Source organism: Saprolegnia parasitica (genome assembly GCF_000151545.1).
Source record: "Saprolegnia parasitica CBS 223.65 unplaced genomic scaffold supercont2.21, whole genome shotgun sequence".
Classification (NCBI taxonomy): Eukaryota; Oomycota; class Saprolegniomycetes; order Saprolegniales; family Saprolegniaceae; genus Saprolegnia; species Saprolegnia parasitica.
In genome coordinates this window covers 21,303-41,953 of record NW_012156415.1, presented here as the reverse complement: position 1 = coordinate 41,953, position 20,651 = coordinate 21,303, and the positions used below count along the sequence as shown (strand labels likewise).

At 59.9% G+C, this 20,651-nt stretch overlaps 8 protein-coding genes across 8 annotated transcripts; 5 read left to right on the top strand and 3 right to left on the bottom strand.

Annotated features, from left to right (window-relative positions):
- Positions 1 to 270: 270 nt before the first annotated feature.
- SPRG_05685 (serine/threonine protein kinase) lies at positions 271 to 1,248 on the top strand (the record flags this gene model as incomplete). Its single annotated transcript, XM_012344974.1, has 1 exon — positions 271 to 1,248. The coding sequence occupies one exon, from the start codon at positions 271 to 273 to the stop codon at positions 1,219 to 1,221; it is 951 nt and encodes a 316-aa protein (XP_012200364.1). The 3' UTR covers positions 1,222 to 1,248.
- A 1,240-nt stretch (positions 1,249 to 2,488) lies between these two features.
- SPRG_05684 (hypothetical protein) lies at positions 2,489 to 8,258 on the top strand (the record flags this gene model as incomplete). Its single annotated transcript, XM_012344973.1, has 10 exons — positions 2,489 to 2,499; positions 2,549 to 2,795; positions 2,846 to 3,625; positions 3,692 to 5,227; positions 5,269 to 6,632; positions 6,680 to 6,834; positions 6,878 to 7,149; positions 7,195 to 7,321; positions 7,368 to 7,669; positions 7,729 to 8,258. 10 exons carry the CDS (start codon positions 2,489 to 2,491, stop codon positions 8,227 to 8,229), a joined length of 5,295 nt encoding a protein of 1,764 aa, XP_012200363.1. The 3' UTR covers positions 8,230 to 8,258.
- Positions 8,259 to 8,464: 206 nt separating this feature from the next.
- SPRG_05683 (hypothetical protein) lies at positions 8,465 to 8,849 on the top strand (the record flags this gene model as incomplete). The annotated part of the gene is made up of 2 exons (XM_012344972.1): positions 8,465 to 8,531; positions 8,560 to 8,849. 2 exons carry the CDS (start codon positions 8,465 to 8,467, stop codon positions 8,847 to 8,849), a joined length of 357 nt encoding a protein of 118 aa, XP_012200362.1.
- Positions 8,850 to 9,113: 264 nt separating this feature from the next.
- Positions 9,114 to 12,586, top strand: SPRG_05682 (hypothetical protein; the record flags this gene model as incomplete). The annotated part of the gene is made up of 5 exons (XM_012344971.1): positions 9,114 to 9,403; positions 9,453 to 9,802; positions 9,850 to 10,587; positions 10,637 to 11,556; positions 11,606 to 12,586. 5 exons carry the CDS (start codon positions 9,114 to 9,116, stop codon positions 12,500 to 12,502), a joined length of 3,195 nt encoding a protein of 1,064 aa, XP_012200361.1. The 3' UTR covers positions 12,503 to 12,586.
- A 525-nt stretch (positions 12,587 to 13,111) lies between these two features.
- On the bottom strand, positions 13,112 to 13,826 carry SPRG_05681 (hypothetical protein; the record flags this gene model as incomplete). The annotated part of the gene is made up of 5 exons (XM_012344970.1): positions 13,112 to 13,295; positions 13,385 to 13,483; positions 13,531 to 13,605; positions 13,652 to 13,725; positions 13,773 to 13,826. 5 exons carry the CDS (start codon positions 13,824 to 13,826, stop codon positions 13,112 to 13,114), a joined length of 486 nt encoding a protein of 161 aa, XP_012200360.1.
- Positions 13,827 to 14,011: 185 nt separating this feature from the next.
- On the bottom strand, positions 14,012 to 15,176 carry SPRG_05680 (TKL protein kinase; the record flags this gene model as incomplete). The annotated part of the gene is made up of 4 exons (XM_012344969.1): positions 14,012 to 14,215; positions 14,262 to 14,354; positions 14,405 to 14,798; positions 14,848 to 15,176. The coding sequence occupies 4 exons, from the start codon at positions 15,174 to 15,176 to the stop codon at positions 14,012 to 14,014; spliced, it is 1,020 nt and encodes a 339-aa protein (XP_012200359.1).
- A 2,473-nt stretch (positions 15,177 to 17,649) lies between these two features.
- On the bottom strand, positions 17,650 to 19,992 carry SPRG_05679 (hypothetical protein; the record flags this gene model as incomplete). The annotated part of the gene is made up of 12 exons (XM_012344968.1): positions 17,650 to 17,761; positions 18,103 to 18,186; positions 18,232 to 18,329; positions 18,392 to 18,671; positions 18,889 to 18,951; positions 19,002 to 19,061; positions 19,110 to 19,178; positions 19,232 to 19,300; positions 19,345 to 19,404; positions 19,452 to 19,537; positions 19,585 to 19,651; positions 19,898 to 19,992. The coding sequence occupies 12 exons, from the start codon at positions 19,990 to 19,992 to the stop codon at positions 17,650 to 17,652; spliced, it is 1,143 nt and encodes a 380-aa protein (XP_012200358.1).
- A 144-nt stretch (positions 19,993 to 20,136) lies between these two features.
- On the top strand, positions 20,137 to 20,636 carry SPRG_05678 (hypothetical protein; the record flags this gene model as incomplete). Its single annotated transcript, XM_012344967.1, has 4 exons — positions 20,137 to 20,318; positions 20,367 to 20,447; positions 20,496 to 20,558; positions 20,606 to 20,636. Coding segments are annotated over 4 exons (357 nt in total), but the record flags the coding sequence as incomplete, so codon positions are not given.
- Between the last annotated feature and the right edge of the window lie 15 nt (positions 20,637 to 20,651).

The following is a 20,651-nucleotide window of genomic DNA, read 5'->3' as shown; positions in this document are numbered from 1 at the left end:
TCGTTGTTGATGAGGTTGGCTGGAGGTTGGCACGTGGGCCGAGCTACTTGGGTTGCGCTTGGAGACCTCGCGGAGGAGACGGAACGCGAAGCTTCCCACACGAGCGTCCCACACTGGCTTCTGCGTCGTAATCGTTGTGTACTGTCTCGAAGCCATTGCTGGTCGCATCGCGGACGCGAGTGGTCGGGTCAGCTTCAAGTGCCACCGTCGCATGTGAGCACTCACTCTCGCGCAGTTGCCAGTTGGTGATTCGCTGTCCCGTGTGTACGCATGAAGAACTACCTCGTTGAGCGCGAGCTCGCGCATGCCTTGTATGGCCGCGTGCTTCTTTGTCGCGACAGCACGCAGCGGGTCGTTGTCAAGCGGCTCGACCTGCGCGCGGCCGCCGAGCGCCGGTCGGTCGACGACGGGCGCCTCGTCGCCGAGGACGCGACCATGGAGAAGCACGTGCACGGACTCCTCGCCCACGACCACATTGTCGCGCTCCACGAGACCTTTTGCGCCGACGGCTTTGAGCATTTTGTCATGGAGTATTGTCCGCGCGGCGAGCTCTTCCAGGAGCTCCAGCGCCAGCCGTCGCACCGCTTCGAGCCCACGCGCGCGCACGACTGCTTCATCCAAGTCGCGACCGCCGTGGCCTTTATGCACGAACGCGGCTTCGCGCACTGCGACCTCTCGCTCGAGAACGTCTTTGTCGATGCAGCCTTCAACTGCAAGGTCGGCGACTTTGGCCTCGCGGCGCCGACGGCCGCGCGCAAGCAGACGCCGGTCGGGAAGCGCATCTACATGGCGCCCGAGATGCTCTCGCCGGGCGGCTACGCGCCCGAGAAAGCCGACGTGTGGGCACTCGGCATCATGCTCTTCATCATGCTCACGGGCTGCCCGCTCTTTGGACGCGCCGACGACAGCGACAGCGTCTTCCGCTACGTGCAGGCGCATGGCCTCGCCGGCGTCCTCCGCGGCTGGAAGCTCGACCACCTCGTGAACAAAGACTGCCTCCACCTCCTCAAGAAGCTGCTCGATACCGACCCCAAGCGCCGCCCCGCGATGAAGGCAGTCATGAAGCACCCATACGTGCGCGACGGCCTCCGGTTCGTTGAGATCACCGACCACGTTGGTCGGTTCTTCAAAGCGCTTTGGACGACGCCTCGAGATTGGCGCCGGTCCGAGTCGTCCAATCAAGCGGCCAAGAAGCGGCCACCGCGCTCGAGTATTTATTAACCACACAAGGAATACAGTGGTATCCATATTGCTTTTGGATCTTCGTCGGCCACGAAGGCGCAGGATCCGACGATCGTTGGCGGGGCGACGACGATCAGCATCACCCAACTACGGGGACCACCGATTATGGAAGGCACAGATGTACATAATCCCACGAGACGCTCCCGGTAAACAGCACTGTGCATGATACATCGCCGGCCTCACCCTGCGTCTAGAGGGTTCGGTACTAAGGCGGTGGCCTTGCGCGGAGGGTGGACGCCTTTCGGAACCAAACGCGGATTCGAATCGTGCTGCCCGCTGACGCTGCCACGTGTCCGTCCTCGTGCTTGCCCACAGTGCCACGTGGAAGGTTCAACTTGCATGTGGCTGATGGCGCACACGACTGAGCGTCGTTCAGCTGCGTTGCTCAGCTGCGTCGACAAACGGGCCGCGTCGACAAGGTGCATCGAAACACGTTGGTTGTATCGACGCATCGCCGTCCAACCTCGCCTTGGGACCTCAATGTCATATCCTCTCCATCGTGTAGTACATTACAAAGACCATGTACGTACATGTATACGTCTGAAGCGCCATGTTCAAGCTGAGCTATCGTATTAATAATACGGTAGCGCAAGCGTAGGTACCCGAACGCTTGCTCGCCGATCCCGCAGGCAAATCTTTCGCATGCACCAATCACTTTCCGTGTTGTTGGAAGAAAGCGCGTGGATTGGCCAAAATACAACAGCTCAAGTTGCCGCACCGGCCACTTTGCACCGAGCGGCCACCTCCCCGACCTATTAGTCCCCGGCCTTGGCTCGACAAGGGCCTGATAGGCCAACACAGCTTTGGCTACTACGAGTACGTACTCCAACGGCTCCATCTCGGCAGCGTTCGATCGAGGCGATCTGAAGAAAGGCGGGTTCTAGAACCTCTGGCGATTGAAATACAGCCCATCTTCAAGGTGGTCGGCGCCTCCGTGAATTACGTCCCTCAACGCACATGTGGGTGAAGCGCGGCTGCCCGCTGACCATCTCCTGGCGCGGTCACGAGGCCAGCAATGATCTGGTTGCGTGCCCAAATCGGCACAGAACCGACCGTTTTCGAACGTATACAAAAGTCAAGTATGTGGTTCACAACTTCGCACTGTTTTATACATATCTGTTGTTTTCAGCATACAAAACACAAGTAGAAGTACAGGGCTGTGTTTGAAACACAACTGGGAGCGTCTGGGCGGCCTGGATACGTCATTGACTTTCGTTCCGGCGGGGCACGCCGCAGGGACCGCGTCATGAACTATCTGTACGTCCATGCATCGAGGATGAGGAGGAGGATGATGATCATGGCGTAGGAGGAGATCCAACTCGAGCAGTGGGAACGCCGAGGGCGGGTCGACGGCGGCGACCGCGGCCTTGCGCAGCATCTACTCGAGCACGGGCTCGGGCCAGCGCGCGCTCGTCTTCACGGTCGAGGTGCCCGAGCGCGGGCCGCTCGGGCTCGACCTCAAGGCGCGCTTCTCTGCTAACGTCCACCCGCAGCGCGGCGCCGTCGTCAAAGGCTTCAAACCCAACCGCCATGGCAAGAAGGGCTACATCGAGGTAGGCCATTCGCTTCCCTTCGCCCGCTTGTGTCCTCATGTCCATAATAGAGCACGGGGCGGGTCAAGGAGAAGGACATTCTTGTACAGCTCCACGATACCAAGGTCGACGACATGCCGTTCGATGCGATCGTCGACTTGGCCGCGCAGCTGCAGGACAACCCGATGGCGTGGCCATTGCGGCTCGAGTTTAAGCGCGAACCCGAAGTGGCAGACGCCGAGCCCGCGAAACCAAAGGGCTTTTCGGGCTTCCTTCGCGCCGCGAGCATGAGCCTCCCGGGTTTGTCGTCGTCAACTGCGCATGCGATGACGACGGCGCCGCCGCCCCCGACCATCACATCGGCCTCGGCCCAGGACGGGTCGTTCCAAGACAAGCTCAACTACTTTCGCGGCTTCTTTAAAGATCGGTTGCCGACGTCGACCGAGAACAAGGCCAAGAAGGTCGACATGCCGCCGTTACCGGCGTCCGACATTGTCAACGACATGTACCGCGAGCTTCTCATGAAGCGCAACGTGCCCGAGGACGTCCTCGACGAGCTCGTGCGCATCGAGAGCTTGGAGAACAAGTGGAGCATCGTCTGGTCGGCCAAGCAGCACGAGAACGACGAGAGCAGCCAGGGCTACATTGCCGACGCGATCAAGATTGCCGAGGCGCTTGTCGAGCTCCATTGGGACAACAAAGGGCTCGCGCTCCTCGAGACGCTGCACCGCAAGATCGCGTCGAGCACGGCCGAGTGGACCGACCAGTTTGTCGTGTCGTATGGCCTCGACTACCTCACGATGAAGATGCCCGAGCCATCGCCGTTCTCGATCGAGCACCACTACAAGAGCGTACGTGATATTTTTCTTCATTTTTTTGTGGACACGATGGTCATGTGTCGTCTGTATTGTGGGTAGTTTGAGAAGGCGAGCCGGTTTTGCGAAAACATCATTCGCATCCTGCTCTCGCTCTCGCACTTTGCCAGCGGCATTGACGCGATCACGAGCACGCTTGGGCTCGTCGACCGCCTCGCGCTCTGCTTCCATACCGAGAGCAGCGACGTCAAGAAGATTACGCTCCAAGTGCTCGGCATCATTTGCTACAACAGCGCGGAAGGCCACCAAAGCGTCGTCCACAGCTTTAGCAACTACAAGGAGGTGAAAGGCGAGATGATCCGGTTCACGTGCCTTCGCGACGCGCTCAAGTCGACGCGCTACAACCTCCTCTTCAAGGAAGACGTGCTCAGCTTCATCAACATCCTCGTCAACAAGGGTCTCCGCGTCGAGAGCCGCATTGAGATCCGACAAGACTTTGTCGCGCTCGGCATCAGCGAGTACTTTGAGGAGATTCGCATGAAGAGCATGGCCATGTACGCCAAGGCCGGCACGAGCAAGGACCCGGTCAAGAAGGCCAAGAAGAAAAAGCCAAAGTCATCGACCCCACCCATGTCCCCGGTCGCCAAACCGTCGACGCCGCCGCCGCCACCGGCCATGGGGCGGCAGTTCTCGCAAGGCCTGCCGTCGCCCGGACGGTCGTCGGTCCTGCCGTCACCGGGCCTGCGCCGGCCCTCGCTGAGCCTCCCGCCGCCGTCGCCGGCCTTGCGCCAGACGTCAACGGGGCTCCCACCGACCGTTAAGATTGGCGTGGCGGGCAAGAAGGCCGCGCTGCCCGAGCCGCTTGTGTCTGTCGAGTCGCCCGTCCACACGAACGAGCCCGTGAATGACCCGTGGGCCGAGTCGCCGTCCTTCAGCTTGGACGACGCCAGCGGTTCCGAGAGCGACGAGGACGATCCGAGTGCGCTCACGGCGACCGAACTCCAGATTCGCGAGCAGCTGGACAACATGGAGCGGCAGATGGAAGTGTTTGAAGTCTTTATGGAGGACGACCGGAAGACGACTCTGTACGGCACGACGGACCTCTCGTCGCTCGACAGCGTCGTGTCGTCCATCATGACGCGCGTGGTGCTTGACGAGGAGCTGCGCAACTGCTTTCTCTCGATCCTCCAGCAGCTGCTCTTCATCCCGGCCGACCAAGTGCTTGGAAAAGAGATGTGGTCCATGTGCGAGCGCGTCACCAAGGAGATTGCGCTTTTGTCGCCTGTCGACGAAGTGCGCCGGTACGAGCTTAGCTTTGAGGACCGGAAGCGGCTCCTGAGCGCCCGCGACACGTTTACAGCGTTCCTCATGGAGACTGCGCCAGAGCTCTCGGCCGGCGGCTTTTCCATGGGCCCCATCGAGCTTCTTCGCAACCGCGCGCCACACGACGAGCTCAGCGACGAGCTCACGACGTCGGACGACGACGACGACGATGACAACAACTCGATCGCGGACCCGGGAGAGAGCGCCGAGAGCGCGTTCCGGGCCAAGGTCGTGTCGATGCTGCAAAAGGGCGTATCGTTGGTCGAGATCCAGCGCGAGATGGGTCTCAGCACGGGTCTCCAAGTGCTGGCGCCGGTCGCCGGTACCCGCGCGGACGCGTCGCCTGCGCTTCAAAGTACTTCAAGCTCCAGAAGATGGGCATGCCACTCTTCCAAGTTCAGATGAAGATGCAAGCCGACGGTTTGGACGCGAGCGTCCTCGAGCAGCCGGGCATGTTTGTCGACGACGACGGCAAGCCATTGCCGCCAGCCACGACGACGACGACGACGACGGCGCCGACGACGGTCAAGGCCAGCGAGCACGTGACGTACGCCAAGTTTTTCAAGCTGCTCAAGATGGGCATGCCGCTCGAGCACGTCAAGCTCAAGGCTTCCAGCGAAGGCGTCGACGCGTCGATGCTCGACACCCCGGACAAGCTGTTGCCCATTGACACGCCACCGGCAGCACCTGCGGGACCGGCCATGGTGCCGATCAAGGAGCACCCCAAGTACGCCAAGTTCTTCAAGCTACTCAAGATGGGCATGCCGGCGATGCAGGTCGAGCTCAAGATGCAGTCGGAAGGCGTCGATCCGAGCATCCTCGGTGACCCAGAGAAGCTCGTGCCCGACCCAAATAGCACTGTGGCGCCGCCTGCACAGGCAGGCCCGGTCCTGGTTGCCGTCAAGGACCATCCCAAGTATGCCAAGTTCTTCAAGCTCATGAAGATGGGCATGCCAGCTATGCAGGTCGAGCTCAAGATGCAAGCCGAGGGCCATGATACCTCGCTGCTGTCGACGCCCGACAAGATGATCCCGGAGAAGGAAGAAGAGGCGCCTGCGCCGGCAGGCCCAGTCATGCTGGCGGCCAAGGATCACCCCAAGTATGCCAAGTTCTTCAAGCTCCAGAAGATGGGCATGCCCCCGCCGCAAATTGAGCTCAAGATGAAGGCGGAAGGCTGCGACGTGACCTTGCTCTCGACGCCCGACAAGATGATTCCTGAGAAGGACGAAGAAGCGCGTGCTGCGCCCGCGCAGCCGGTGATGCTGGCGGTCAAGGACCATCCCAAGTACGCCAAGTTTTTCAAGCTCCAGAAGATGGGCATGCCGCCGCCGCAGATCGAGCTCAAGATGAAAGCTGAGAACCTCGACACGTCCTTGCTGTCGACGCCCGACAAGATGATTCCGGAGAAGGAAGAGGAGGCCCCGGCGCCGCCCGCAGACGTTCTCGTCAAGGACCACCCAGACTACGCCAAGTACCTCAAGCTCAAAACCATGGGCATGCCGTTGCCGCAAATCGAGCTCAAGATGCAAGCCGAGGGCCTCAACCCGGCTCTCTTGGCGACGCCCGATGCTGTCGTGCCGGCGGCCAAGCCGCTCAGCACCAACGTGGCCGTCAACGTGGCCAAGTTTGTAGCCAAAGTCAAGGCCAAGCCCAAGCTCCGCAACTTGTACTGGGAGCCCGTGGCCGCGCCCACTGAGACGTCGCTCTGGTCCAAGATCGAGTACTACTGATTCTTTGTTCTCTGTTGTCTCAATGCGTATGGCGTAGACTCTCGGACGAGCACCAGAAGGAGCTCGACTCGCTCACAACGCTCTTCGCCTCGGCGCCGCCGGCGGCCGACAAGGAAAAGAAAAAGCCGGCCGCCAAGAAGAAGGTCGCGACGCGCGTCGCCCTCATTGACGCCAAGCGCGCCAACAATCTCGGTAGACACAGAGACGACTGCTATGGTATATTGAACGTGTGCAGGCATTATGCTCGCCCGCTTCCGGCTGCCGTACCCCGAGATCAAGCGCGCCGTGCTCGAGATCGACCGCGACGTGCTCACGACCGAGAAGATTGCGGCGCTCATCCAGTTTGCGCCCGAAGGCGAAGAGCTCGAGACGGTCAAGGCGTATACCGGGGAAGTCAAGCTCTTGGGCGACGCGGAGCAGTACTATTTGGAGATTTCGACCGTGCCCCGGTACGCGACGCGGCTCCAGGCCGTGCTCGCGACGTGGCAGTTTGACGCCAACGTCGAGGTACCCTTCAAGTCGATGCATATATATACATATGTGTGTGCCTAGGAGCAACGGCGGCTGATTGAGAGCGTCAACGCGACGTGCGCTGCGCTCAAGGCCAACGAGGCGATTCCCGAGATCCTCAAGCTCGTCCTCGCCCTCGGCAACACGCTCAACGAAGGCACCCCGCGCGGTACGTGGCGCGTTGTGGAAACCATTTTGTAGACGTTTTTTTGCAGGTGGCGCGCAGGGCTTCAAGCTGAGCATCCTCCTCAAGCTCGTTCAAGTCAAAGCGGCCGACAACTCGATGACGCTCCTCAACTACCTCGCGATCGTGCTCCGGAAGAAGAATCCGGAGTGGCTCACGTTTACGGACCAGCTCGAGGCGCTCAACGAAGCGAGCCGCGTGACGCTCCAAGTGCTCAAGGCGGGCGAGGCCGCGATTAAGAAGGCTTCGTCAACGGTCGTCTCGGAGCTCGAACTGCATGCCAAGCTGCCGTCGATTGCCGAAAATGACAAGTTTCAAGACGCCATTGCGCCGGTACGTCCACCTGGTGTCGATCGGATGATGGACAAGTTGTCTTATCTTGTGTTGTCTAGTTTGCCGAAAAGTCGGTCGCGACGTCGGCCAAGGTTGTGGAGGAGTTTGAAGCCATGATGACGACGTTCAACGAGTGCGTCCAGTGGTTTGGCGAAGACCCCGAGGCAGCCGGGTGCGGCCCCGACTCGTTTTTCTCGATCTTTGTCAGCTTTGGGCAAATGCTGGCGGCCGCCGACCGCGACAACGAGCGCAAGCGCATCGCCGAAGAGAAGCGCGTGCGACGCGAAGCAGAGACGCGCAAGCGCATGGAGGCGCTCGCGTCGTCCAAGCAGCAGCGGAAGGGCCTCGACTCGCTCAAGGAGGGCGATGCGCAAGCCATTGTCAAGAAGATCCGCGGCAAGCGCTCGGAAGAGAAGCGCCGCGAGCTGCTCGAGCAAGGGTTTGACCCGACGTCGACCGACTCGATTTGTTCCAACAGCAGTCGCCAGCTCAAGTCGCAAGACTCGCTCGAGGCGCCGCCATCGTCGTCGACGCTCCACAAGAAGGAAGAGCGTCCGTAGTAATAACTATCATCTTAACCTAATCGTCCTATTTCACCCACTCTTGGTCGCGTGTCGGGTCGACTCAAAACTCAACCCCGTCGAGGGAATTGAGAGCCATCTCGAAAATGAGATTGATTTTGGCATACCGGTACAGGCACGCAGAGAGGAAGCTTCATCAAGAATCCAGCGACGGGACACTGGATGATGACACTACATCCTGTCCAGGATCACTCGGACAGCAGTCTTTTGGCCCATGCAGTATGACGCTACGTCGTCGACGACCATCACTCTGCCGTCGCCCCAAATCTCACCGACACCGAGTACTATGTTGAATGCGTCAAAGCACAGATACCAAGTCGCGCCTTATGAAGCAGTACGTTGTCCAGAGGACGCTCGACAAGCACGGGCGTGTCCTCCTCTGCAAAGACAAGGCAACCAAGTCGCTGGTCGTGCTCAAGCACCACGCCAGAGATCGTCGTAGCCTTCCCATCGACGACGAGGCGGCGGTGCATCGCGCCGTGCCAACCAACGTCGTACATGTGCACCTGCTTCGGCTCCTCGATTCGTTCGAGGACTGTGGCAACACCTGGCGCCGCGCCCAATCGGCGTGGCGGCGCCTCTGGTCGTGGTCCGACTAGTAGTAAGTTTTAGCAGATCACGATAAACTCATTGAAGACTCGATGGTCACGTATAACTACGAGCGTGAAATTACGGCCACTTGTACAGACCTTCCAATCATTCGTGGTGGATCCAAAAGACGACCCGACAGCGTGCCACGTCACGGCCACGGCCATGTTGTTCTACGCGCATTGGGATTGGCTGCGAGCCGAAACGCCCTCAAGATACGCCCGCATCTTGTTCTTCTTCTACTTCCATCCTCGCATTTGAACACTTGATCGAATATGCGGCTGCTCGTGTACGTTGCGGCGTTGAGCCACTACGGCGCGCTGGCGTCGGTGGCCCTCTCGTGCGACGCTGGCTACGGCGTCGACACGACCACGTCGAGCTGCGTCCAATGCATTCAAGGCCTCTACGGTGCGGGTGGCAACGCGACGTGCGAGCCAGTGCAGTGTGCACCGGGGTTCGCGGCGCTCGCTGGTGCGGTCAACGCCACCGACTGCGCCGTGTGTCCATCCGGCTACTTTAGCAGCGGCGGACAGTCCATCTGCAACCCGGCCACGTGCCCGCCAGGGTGCGTCGCGACGCCGTCTCGCCTCTAGCGTCAACGTTGTGTTGCGTAGGTTTGGCATGGTCGCTGGCTCCAACGACCCAACCGACTGTTTGGCATGCGGCGCTGGCATGTACAGTCTCGGTGCAAGTATGTCGTGCTCGGCCATGGCCTGCGCACCGGCCACCGCGTCGTCCATTGTGAAAGCCTCCGACCCAACGGCCACGTGTACAGCCTGTGCGCTCGGGCAGTTTTCGACGGGCAATGCATCGCAATGCAGCGATATGACGTGTGCGCCTGGCACCACCGGCGTTGCCAACGCGACGGCCAGCGATCAGTGCGTCACGTGTCCGGACGGCCACATCTCGCAGGGTGGAGCCGCAGCCTGTGTGGCTTGTAAACGGGGCTTCTACGCTGCCGCTGGTACCCTTTTCGATACAATTTAGGGTGATGACGTGAGCGGCGGCTAGGCGATACACGCTGCCAACCTGCCACGTGCCTTCCTGGCTGGGCAGCTGATGACAAGGCGGCGTCCGCAACGGAATGCACGGGGTGCCCCATCGGCACCTACTCCACTGGCGGGGCCGGCGTGTGCACCCCGGCGGCTTGCACTCCCGGTACGTTTGCACCCGAAGGCGCGACGTCGCCGACGTCACAGTGCGAGCTGTGCCCGCTTGGGACGTACTCACGCGGCGGTGAGGCGCATTGCAAGCCAACGGCGTGTCCCCAAGGCTCGGGTGCACTTCTCGGCGCGTCGGACGTCATTGCCAACTGCTCGATCTGTGCACCAGGAACGTTTAGCATCGGCTTCAACCACCCATGCATGCCGACATCGTGCCCACCAGGGACCGCGTCGTCGGTTGCCGGCGCGCACCTCTCCCAAGGCATGTGCGAAGCGTGTGCGCACGGCTTCTTCAGCGCGGGCGGTGGCCACCAATGCGCTTCTGGGCTCTGTCTACCCGGCTCGGCACTGCCGATTGGTGCCACTGATGGTGTGACCGACTGCAAGGTGTGCCCCCAAGGCACGTTTGGCCGCGGCAACAGCAGTGTGTGCCTGCCGACAACGTGTGCTCCCGGCCAAGCGGCGCCAGCCGCCGCCTCGGATCCCGTCGCGCAATGCAGTACGTGTCGCGCTGGCTGGTTTAGTGCCGGAGGATCTGCCGACTGCGCGCCGTGCAGTTGCGCGCCAGGCACGGCTGCGTCACCGGGTACATCTACCGTCCTTGTAGTTAGGAGGTGGAATTGATTCGGATGTAGGCGCGACGACCGCCACCGATCAATGTGTTGCGTGCGAACCTGGCCTCTACAGCAACGGCTCGACGGGTGCTTGCACCGATATGCGCTGCGAGCCAGGATCAGCGTCCAACACGACGGGCGCCTCGGACATCGACGCGACGTGCTCGTTGTGCGGCAACGGAACTTACAGCGTGGGTGGATCGCGCCAATGCATGCCGACGTCGTGTGCGCCCGGAAGCTGGGCCGCCGCGGGCGCAACCGACGCCGTTGGCAACTGCACCCTGTGCCCCCCAGGTTACTTTTGCTCCGGTGGCGCAGCGCCGGCGCTACCGACAACGTGTGCCCCGGGCACGGCATCGGCCGCGAACGCGACAGACCCCGTGCTCCAGTGCAGCGCATGTCCACAGGGCACGTACAGCGTCGGTGGTTCAACCGCATGTCGCCCGACGCAGTGCCCACCAGGAACGTCATCGCCTTCTGGCGCCTCAGACTCGGTCGCCAACTGCACGTCGTGCGCTGCCGGGAGCTATTCCGTGGGAGGCACGAGCCCTTGCGTGGGTCCAACGACGTGTGCCCCGGGGTTTGCTTCTCAAATTGGCGCCGCCTCGGTCAATGGCTCCTGCACCAAGTGTATCGCTGGCACGTACGGCGTCGGTGGCAATACCACGTGTGCAGTGACCGCGTGCAACCCGGGGTACGGGTCCCCACCCGGTGCGTCGTCCCCGTCCGAGCAGTGCTACGAGTGCAAGAAGGGGTACTTCTCGCCTGGCGCCGGGTACGACTGCGCGCCCATGACCTGCCCCCGGGGCACCGGCGCGACCCAAGAGGGTGCGGTAGATCCAGACTCCACCTGTGGCGTGTGCGAAGCCGGCTATTTCTCGCCCGGCGGTGCCACGCTCTGCGCCAAGACGGCATGTGCCCCCGGCTACAGCTCGCCCACGGTAGACATTGACGCCTGCATTAGGGCTCTCACGCATGCTGTTTTTGTAGGGCGCTGACGTGGTCGACGGACAGTGCTTTCCGTGTGCCGCGGGCCTTGTCTCTGTCGGCGGCGCTACGCAGTGCACGGCGGCCGCGTGCGAAGTGGGCGACTCGACACCGCCGGCGTCGGCGTCCAATGCCAACTGTACCTTGTGTGCCCCGGGGTTCTTCTCGAACGGCGGGTCGACGAAATGCATTCCGTGCGCGTGCGACGCCAATACGCAATGCGCCGGCGGCGCGTCCTCGTCTTGCGAGCCTTGTGCCCCGGGGCAAACGAGTGCGGGTGGCGCGGACCAGTGTCGGTCGCCCAACACGTGGCTCAACTACGTTGACGTCAAGCTCCACCTCGGTGGGTATGCCTTGGCGTATATGAGTGCCTACCAGCTCACAGCGCTCACAACGACTTTGAGCTCTCACTGGAATGCGTCGGTCGTGCTTCTTGGTCTCTCGAGCGAGTCACCGCAGACCGCAGGCCTCGAGCTGCAATTGGCCGCCATGGGCGATCACAACAGCGATCTCTACACGCTAATTGCTACCAACAGCACTGATGCCCCGCTGCTGACGTCGCTGCAAGCCTCGGCAGCGCTACATAGCGTCACCAGCGTCGGTGCCGTCCAAACCACCGAGTTTGCCAACGGCGTCGTCGTTGTCCACGAACAAGATGCCGGCGCCGCCAGCGGCCGTACCATGAGCACCACTGCGATCGCGCTCATTGTGGCAGCGGCGGTCGCCGTTATGGCGCTCATCGCGTTCGCTGCGCATCGACTAGGTCGCGCCCGCAAGAGTGAGCACGCGACCGAATCCCGGCGGCCGCCAAGACAGCCCTTCCGGCTCAGCCCGACCAAAGCCAGAGCCGCGCACACCGAGTTCAAGACGCCCATGTACCAGCAGCGCCCGCTCGTGTAAGCGTCGCGTCTTGCGCCGCATACGATGCAGGATTTCTGTTTGACTAGCATTTCATACTCCATGCATTCCATTATGTACTCTAGCGTTGCGTGGTCGAGTTGTCCGAGGGCTTGGGCTAGCAAGCACGACAGCTCGTCAAAGGCCTCGGTCTCGATTCGAAGAATACCGAAGCTAAACATGTACTACACAGTGTAGTAGAGCTATATTAGAAGTTTAGTCAATAATGCCAGCAGAAACGACGACACTGGACGTGTAGAATCCATGAATCCATAAAACCTCGATGATACTCCAAACAAAAACATCAGATTGTGCGAATTGGAGCGATGGCCTTGGCCTCAAGCGAGGAACGTCGCTGCTCGCGAAATTGAGTTTTTGCATCCATTTGAGGGTTAGAGAGTATGAGATTGATGTGTACTCACTCTAAAGTGAACACACAGTAGACCACATTGACCAACGTAGAGAACGGTCCACGCCGTTCTCGTGCTGCAATAGTCTGCCTCGTCTCCGAGGACACATTGCATGCGAGCTGCAAGTGTTTTGATGGCGGGACAGAAACCATACTACAAGACAACGAATGAGCTTTGTATTATCGGGTGCCAGTGGGTGCGTTCATTTGCGGCTGCGCTGCTGCCGCTGCACGGCGTCCTGGACAGTGAGAAGGAACGAGTCAAACTCCGACTTGAGAACGGTCGCAGCCTCATAGTTGGTCTGCACCGTCTTAAGAGTCGGCGGGAGGTTCACCTTGCCGCGCCCGCCCGTCTTGTTGGGCGAGTGCGCGAAGACGAGGCATTGGCTTGGATCCAGGCCCGCGTTCTGCACAAACCACTCATACTTACAGTCGGTATTGGCTTCGCGTGGTGGATTCGACGTGGCCGAGGATACCACAAGGTCACTTCGCTCTCGTGCACGTGGCTCTCGGGGTTGTACACAAGCAGCGTTGCGTGCGCGTCCTTCAGTATGGCGGGCCAGCACGCTTCGTAGCTACGGAGTCGCGTCAAATTCTTGTGCCAGATTCTCACGTGTGCTACATTTGATCGCCCGAGCAGTCCCAAAACTCCAAGCTCACTTGACCGCGCCCGAGGTTCTTCTCACATTCAAGAATGCTACATCCTCGGATATCAGCGACTCCGTGATGCATAGAAGACGCACCGGACTCCAATCGTGGGCTGGTACCGCTCCTGGTTCCCCAGTCGATCCGTGCCCTCGGCCAGGAAGTTGGCGATCTAAACACATCCCAAGAGTGCGTACTCCGTCTGTCGGGTGGAAGTACCGCGGTCTTGCCGCCCTCCTTCGGGCCGACGACGAGTACCTTGAGCGACGGCATCGAACGGTCACTGTAGAAAGATCCACTGCCGCAACGGCTGGATTCGAAGATACGGCAAATTACCGTATGCAGTACAGCTTCTCTCCGACGGCGCCACGTCATGCTCCAAAAATGACGTGGCACCACGAGGATCCACCGTATCTTTCCGCCAACAGACATGGTAGAAATGGTAAATAAGATTGGCTTTAGTGCGTGACTGAGCTCTCGCTGGATGTGTCCGAGTGGTCGTCGTCCAAAATGGTGAAGACATTGGCGTCTTCGAGAGCCTGGACGACCTCGCGCGCCGTGGGGCGCGTGTCCGGGTTGACCGCCACGCAGCGCAAGGCCAAGTCCCGCAGCCACTCGGGGCACGAGGCAGAGAACGAGGGTTGCATCTCACCTCGCATCACCTGCACACATGCTTATAATTCTCACGTAATGGTGGCTCAAACGTACGTGGTAGAGAAGAGTGAAGCTGCCCATGGCGTGGCCACGGCCATTGCGAACGTCTGCATACGGAACTTTGTGCGAGTCAAGCTCCGTGAGCACCTGCATCATAATCTCTTTCTCGTGCTTCTGCCTCGTGTGATGCAACGTACCATGCCAAACGAGTACATGTCCGCTTTCGTGTCGTAGCGAGCGCCTTGAAGCACCTCGGGCGCCGTCCAGCGGAACGTTCCGACGGCGCTCGTCATGACGTCGTCGTCCACGCGACGCGCGACACCAAAGTCGGCGACCTTGGCCTGCAGGTTTTCGCCGAGGAGCACATTGCGCGACTTCAAATCCCGGTGCACGACGCAATGTTCATGGAGGTACACGAGCGCTTGCGCCACCGCGTGGGCCATGCGCCATTTCGAGTGCATCGACAGCAGACGGTGCGTTTCCAAGTACGCGCGCAGATCTCCGTGGACCATGTGTTCGACGACGCACTGCAGATGCAGGAACGTCGACCACTGGACGCCGACAAAGCTGACGAGGTGTGGGCACGAAAACCTACAAAAATCAACGTTTTCGAGTCGGAATGGACGAGCATATAATGTACCGAGCCATGAGGCGGATCTCGTCGACAAAGGCGCAGACCATCTCGGTCGAGACAAGGTCGCGTCGAATCTGCTTCACGGCCACGTACTGCGACTGGTAGACTCCAAGAACGACGTCGGAGGTCGCGCCTCGCCCCAGAATCGATCGGGGATACAACGTCAGCGGTGTTCGCAGTCGGTAGGGCTCCAACGGCAGAAGCCGGCGAATCTCATCGTCCGAAAGCGGCGCCGGGCCAAGTTCGAGCTCGACACCGTCGTGGGCTCGGGTGTTTGTCAGCGCAAAGCAAAACGACCGAGTGACCCGAAGCACGAGGACGATGGCACCAACCATGACAAGGACGCCTTCGGTGATGTAGATACCGATCCAGAGCTGCGTTGTCGTGACGTCTATCCAGCAACTTCATCGCGTCGCAGGCGAGAATCCGCAAACCTGTCATGTCGCACACGGCAATGACGCCTGTTCCATTGTCGATCGTGACCGTCAGCGACACTGAGCACGCAAAAGGACACGGTGGCTTCTTGTCGAGGTAGCTCTTGGGGACAGTGATGACCTGAACGGCTGACTTGTCGAGCGACGATCCCAGAGCCTTGACGCAAGTTTTGTCCAGCGAAAGCGTCGCATACGATGAGTTGGTCAAGTTTCTATAGACGCATACGGTCGATGCCATGCGATATATGGACAGAAGAAAACACATACAGAGAGGAAAACGGGCGCGGTAGCTGCGCGCATTGAATGGATTCGAGGTATGGGTTGCTTGAAAAGTCCCTAGTCCTTTGGATGAGTGCTCACTCGTGCGATAGTCCAACATATATATGCGTACAAGTCGTCGGCCCACATGTGGTCCGAGAGATGGATCGAGCGCAGACGATTCTGACGCATGTTACTAGCAGTACGAGTCGACGCCGTGTTTTCTATGGCTTGTACGTACAGTGTTTTGACGACAGGAAGGCCCTCGAAGAGCTCGATGAGGTTGTTCGACACGTCCCTAGCGCACCGTGGCGATGAGCACCTCATAGGTGAACGACATTCAGGCTACAGTGTCTGCAGCATCGATGGCCACGTGTGCTTGGCCGTGAACGACTGCATGCGATTGCGACTGAGGGTCCTACACCAACGCAATGAGCTCGTTGGATCTCAAAGCACGCGGCGCACAGATGTTGTAGAGCGCGGGGCCATTCGTACGAATGCGGGATGCGCGACCAGCCGCAGTTGCTGCAATAACTACACGGACAAAATAAGACACCATAAGATAGACGTCGCGTACAAGCTCTCGAGCGAGGCCGGCAGCGCCGTGTCAAGGGCGAACGCTGCGTCGTCCATCGACCTACACGCACCGTCAACCGGCGCCCATAGCAACAGACATGTAGTACAGAGAGCGCAGCGCCTCGGGCCACGCAAACGACCGGAGCGGGTTGTCCACCAAGTCGGTAAACGATCTGTTGCGACGACTGAGAACCCAAGTGGTGAGAGGGACGTAGTACACGTGGGTCATGGCCGCCGGCAGCAGCACGGTGCCGTTCACATGCGGGTTCGCACGCACCCACCTACACCACGCGTCAAGCGTCAGACGCGATCCAAGGCCGAGTTGAATTTACTACAGGGACGGTGTTTGGCTCGACATCATCGCCGTTGCGTCGGTGGCCAAGCCGATTTGGCGCAGACCGTTGCCTTGAAAGGTCCTAAAGTCGCACACCTCAAAACCGGCGGCTACCATAACGCTATGCCCTACACACTGGCGACGCGCGGCAGCGAGTGCAGAAGCTCGATCGGATCGTTAACGACCGTCGGCGGCGACGCGTACGTCTGCAGGAGCCGGCATGCGTCGTCGACGATGCAGCACTCGGTCGGGCAAAACCGGCGGTCGCAACTGAACGTCGATGCAAAGCCCACGAAGATGCACGGCAGGCTGCTGAGGAGAGACGGCATCACGAGGTCAATTGACGAGTTGCCACGACCGTCTTCAAGCGCATCTGAGTTGTTGAAGGGATCCATTACGCGATAGATGCTGGCCCGTGGACGCAGCGAGCGGCTCGTGGTCTCCAAGGGCACTCATATTATTAGTGGCGTCTCGCCACTGCTACGCTATCTTGTTAGCTGAGTTACGTAAGCAGACGCGCCGCCCACGCCGTGTCGCCTTCAGTCGGCACCGCCGACTCGGCGACCGTATTGCCGTTTAGATTTGCGACATGCGCCGTAGCCGGGCCGCGACGGTTGTATCTGATAAATGTACCGTGTTTTTGGGGATCGTGACGGTATTTTTGACCCGGATCCCACGCGCAGAAGGTTGATTGCGCGCGCGCCACGAGCTGCACAGCGCCTATTCGGGCAGACAACGCCAAATGATCTGTAGCGACGAGCATGCGCGTTCGCAAGAGACCAGCCGCCGCAGCAATTCTCGCTCGTCCTCATTGCTTCAACTGCCAAGGCCGTCGAATATCTGACACCGCCCTGGACAAGGCGGCCGTGCACACGCAGGAAAAGATGACTACACCAAATCCACGTGGTGTTCATTTTGGTGCACCTAGTGTCCAAGTGACCTCCTGCGTTCGAACCAGGCTGTACGTCCACGCGCAACTCCCACAGCGCGTCGCGGATTTCAAAGCTACCGGGCAACCATCAACGACGTACTGTACTCGCCACCCATGAGGCCACTTTTGTCCAAGCAGACACGGCTACCAAGGGTCGTCAACCAATTTTTTCAGCTGCCGAGTCGCTACAAAATGCACGCGCTTCTCCAGTTCCAGGACTGTAGTAGACTAAACTTTTCTAGTAGGATAGCAAAGGCACTAGTCGTCGTCGATTGCTACAGGCGATAGACCCCGTGGAGGTGCTCGGACGGGACCTTGATCGGGGCGAGGCGCGCCAGCACCAAGAGAATGTCGGCGGCCGTTGGTCGAGTGGTCGGGTCGTGCGCGCTGCATGCAGTTCACGCAACCACGGGAAGCACGTGGGTGCGAACGTCGGTGCGATCGTCCCTTCCATGACCGACACCACTGGTTACGACCCCTCCCCATTGCTAGAAATATCGTTCGACCTTCAAGAGCAGCGAGATGTTGCCCAATGGCTGGCCGCGCTCGTTGCGGACATGCTCGTACGGCAGCGCAGACGAGTCGAGCTCTACTCGTTTTACATGGAAATATATGAGACACTATTCTTGTGCAAATAATAATGCAGCGCGTGGGGCGCAACACCGAGCGTCCGCGTCTGTGTCTGTGGTGCCATCAAGCACGCGCGCAAGTCACCGCGTGCCATGTACTCGACGAGGCACGCTAGCGACGCGAGCCCGACCTTGGGCGACCAGTAGACGCCGACAAAGTCGACGATGTTCGGGTTGTGCAAGCTAGCCAATACAAGCGATGAGAACACACTTGAAACGCAAACGAACATGGCGTTGAGCGCAACGTCTTGCACAAAGGCGTCGAGGACCTCGGGTGACGCGATATCGGCGCGCACACGCTTGACAGCGATGTGTCGGCGCTTGTACTGGCCGTAGGCGACGAGGCCGTGGGCGCAGTTCATCGATGCGCAGGTTTCGCGGCGTCGACGCGGTAACGGCGCAGCGGCACGAGGCGGGCGCCGTCGTCCATCGGCTCGTCCAGCACGAGCGGGGGCAGACGCTTCGGAGCACACCGCGGGTAGCAGTGAGCGAAGAGCAGAATGCAGCTAAAGACGATGGTCATGATGGACTCGACGAGCACGATGACTTGCCACGTCTTCTCCGAGTAGGCGCCTGACGTATCGGCATCATTGGCAGCTCGGATGCCATAAAAGTTGGACGCACCGGGCAAAAGACAGAGCTCACAACCACGCGAGAGGTGGGTACTCCTGCAGTCGCTGTCGACGTGGGGGCGCGATGGGACAGCCTTCGACGTTCCTACGCCTCTTGTTCATGCGACGTAGTTGGAGTCAAGTTCTACAGCGTCTCGAAGGCGGCCGATGCCTGCGGACTCGTGCACGTGATATGCTGTAGCAGTGCATTCTTCGAAAAGTTCATAATTGACCATAAACACTTCGCTTGGTCCTTTTGGAAGAATCGGTATACATGGTTGTGGCCCAGTACGAAGTGCCAATCGTGACGCTGGAGAGGAGGTTGCCGCTCACGTTGCTCGACGTATGCAATCGGAACTCGACGATGGCGCGTAGACGACCACGTACAGTGTTGCAAGCTGTGCGGAAAGGCCATCGAGACTTGCCATCTTGTTGAGCGAGACATCCCTGCGCCATTACGGAAGGTAGGCTTCTAGCCCAGAGGAAGATCTGTACAGGATCTGGAGGGTCAGGGGCCAGCGCTGCCGACTCGAGAAGCCTTCAAGGTTGCTATCACGCAGGTGGCTACCGGTACACGGAGATGGCGGCTTGAGAAAATGGGCGCCGAAGAGACGTACATATTTGTGAGATTTGTCGGCCATGGATAGGCGGCGGGGACCGATGTCCAGGCACAGGCGGTAAAGTCGCTGGTCCATCTTGAGCATTATTGAAATAGAAGAGGTTGTATTACAAGACGCCGAGACTCGGTGGAAGCGGCGCGTCCATCGGTAGCCAAGTTCGGGTCACACGCCTACATGTCATTCTTAGCCGACAGTGCACGGTGTACATACCTCGTACAGGCTCGAAAGCGACGGTGGCCAAGCGTACTCGGGTGGCCGTGTAATGTATCGTTCTTGCGAGGACTTGCGACGGTTGTGAGCGTCCTACGGATGCCATCGTCGTTCAATGGTCCAACAAGCTATAGCTACACCGACAGCGCTTTGAGGGATGTCGGAAGGTAGACCATGGGGCCGAGATTCGGGTTGTCGATGATTGCCCTACGCGGCTCGTATCGAACCGCCGACAAAGAAGCACGATGCAGTACAAGGCGCGTACGGTCGCCCGCTGGAGCTAGTCTTGGTCGCCCACATGCCCCAACAGTCGAAGGTCATTGCCGCGGAACGTTCTACGCTCCCATGAGACCACGGCCCATACAGGACATCATGCGGTCGATGGTGGGCAACGTGTGCACGAGCGCGATGAGCTCCGGGACGACCAGTAGCGACGTACTAATAGGCAAGTACCGGGACCCGACAGTGCAGTTGCGATCCAAGATGCTGCAGGCGCGGTCGTCGCCGCAGTAGAACGCGCCGCAGGTGAACGTAGCCGCAAAGCTCATCGTGTTTCGCACTGTGTTTTTGCGAATTTACCGTACAACCGCGCTGATCGCCATGTGTTTTTGGTCGTTATCAGGATCAGGCGCGTCACTTTGCCGTCCAATTGGGTCTGGTCCGGCCGCAGAGACGACGGCCGCGCCAAGACGATGGCCTGCCGCTTCGCCGCGTACGAGTCGACCTTTACGTGCACCGCATGCGCGACCAGCACTGACTGCTGCCTCCTCGACCGCCACTGCGCGCAGAGCGTGAGCTACGCCTTTGGCGCCGTCGCCGTTGTCACGGACCAAATCGAGCTCGTGCACTCGCTGCCACCCAACGTCGACACCATGTCCGCGCCTTGCCCACGCTGTCGTCCTAACCACTTTGCCTCTTGTAGCGTGTTTCGCGGCAACGGCTTGCGGCAATTTGGTCTTGCGACCGATGCCGCCGCCCTCACACGCGCCCGCACCACGCAGCTGTGCGTCAGCATGGCCACGAGGGCGTTCTCTCAGCTCGTCTTGTGTAGGTCCATCATCGGCAACCCGAGTTTGCGCGAGAGCGTGTTTTTGCCGAGCGGCCTGCAAGTGCTGTACGTTATATTTGTGGTCCGTTGCGATCGACTTGCGATATGCGTAGCAACATGAGCCAGACGGCGCTGGACCGTGCCGTGCTGGCACTCCCG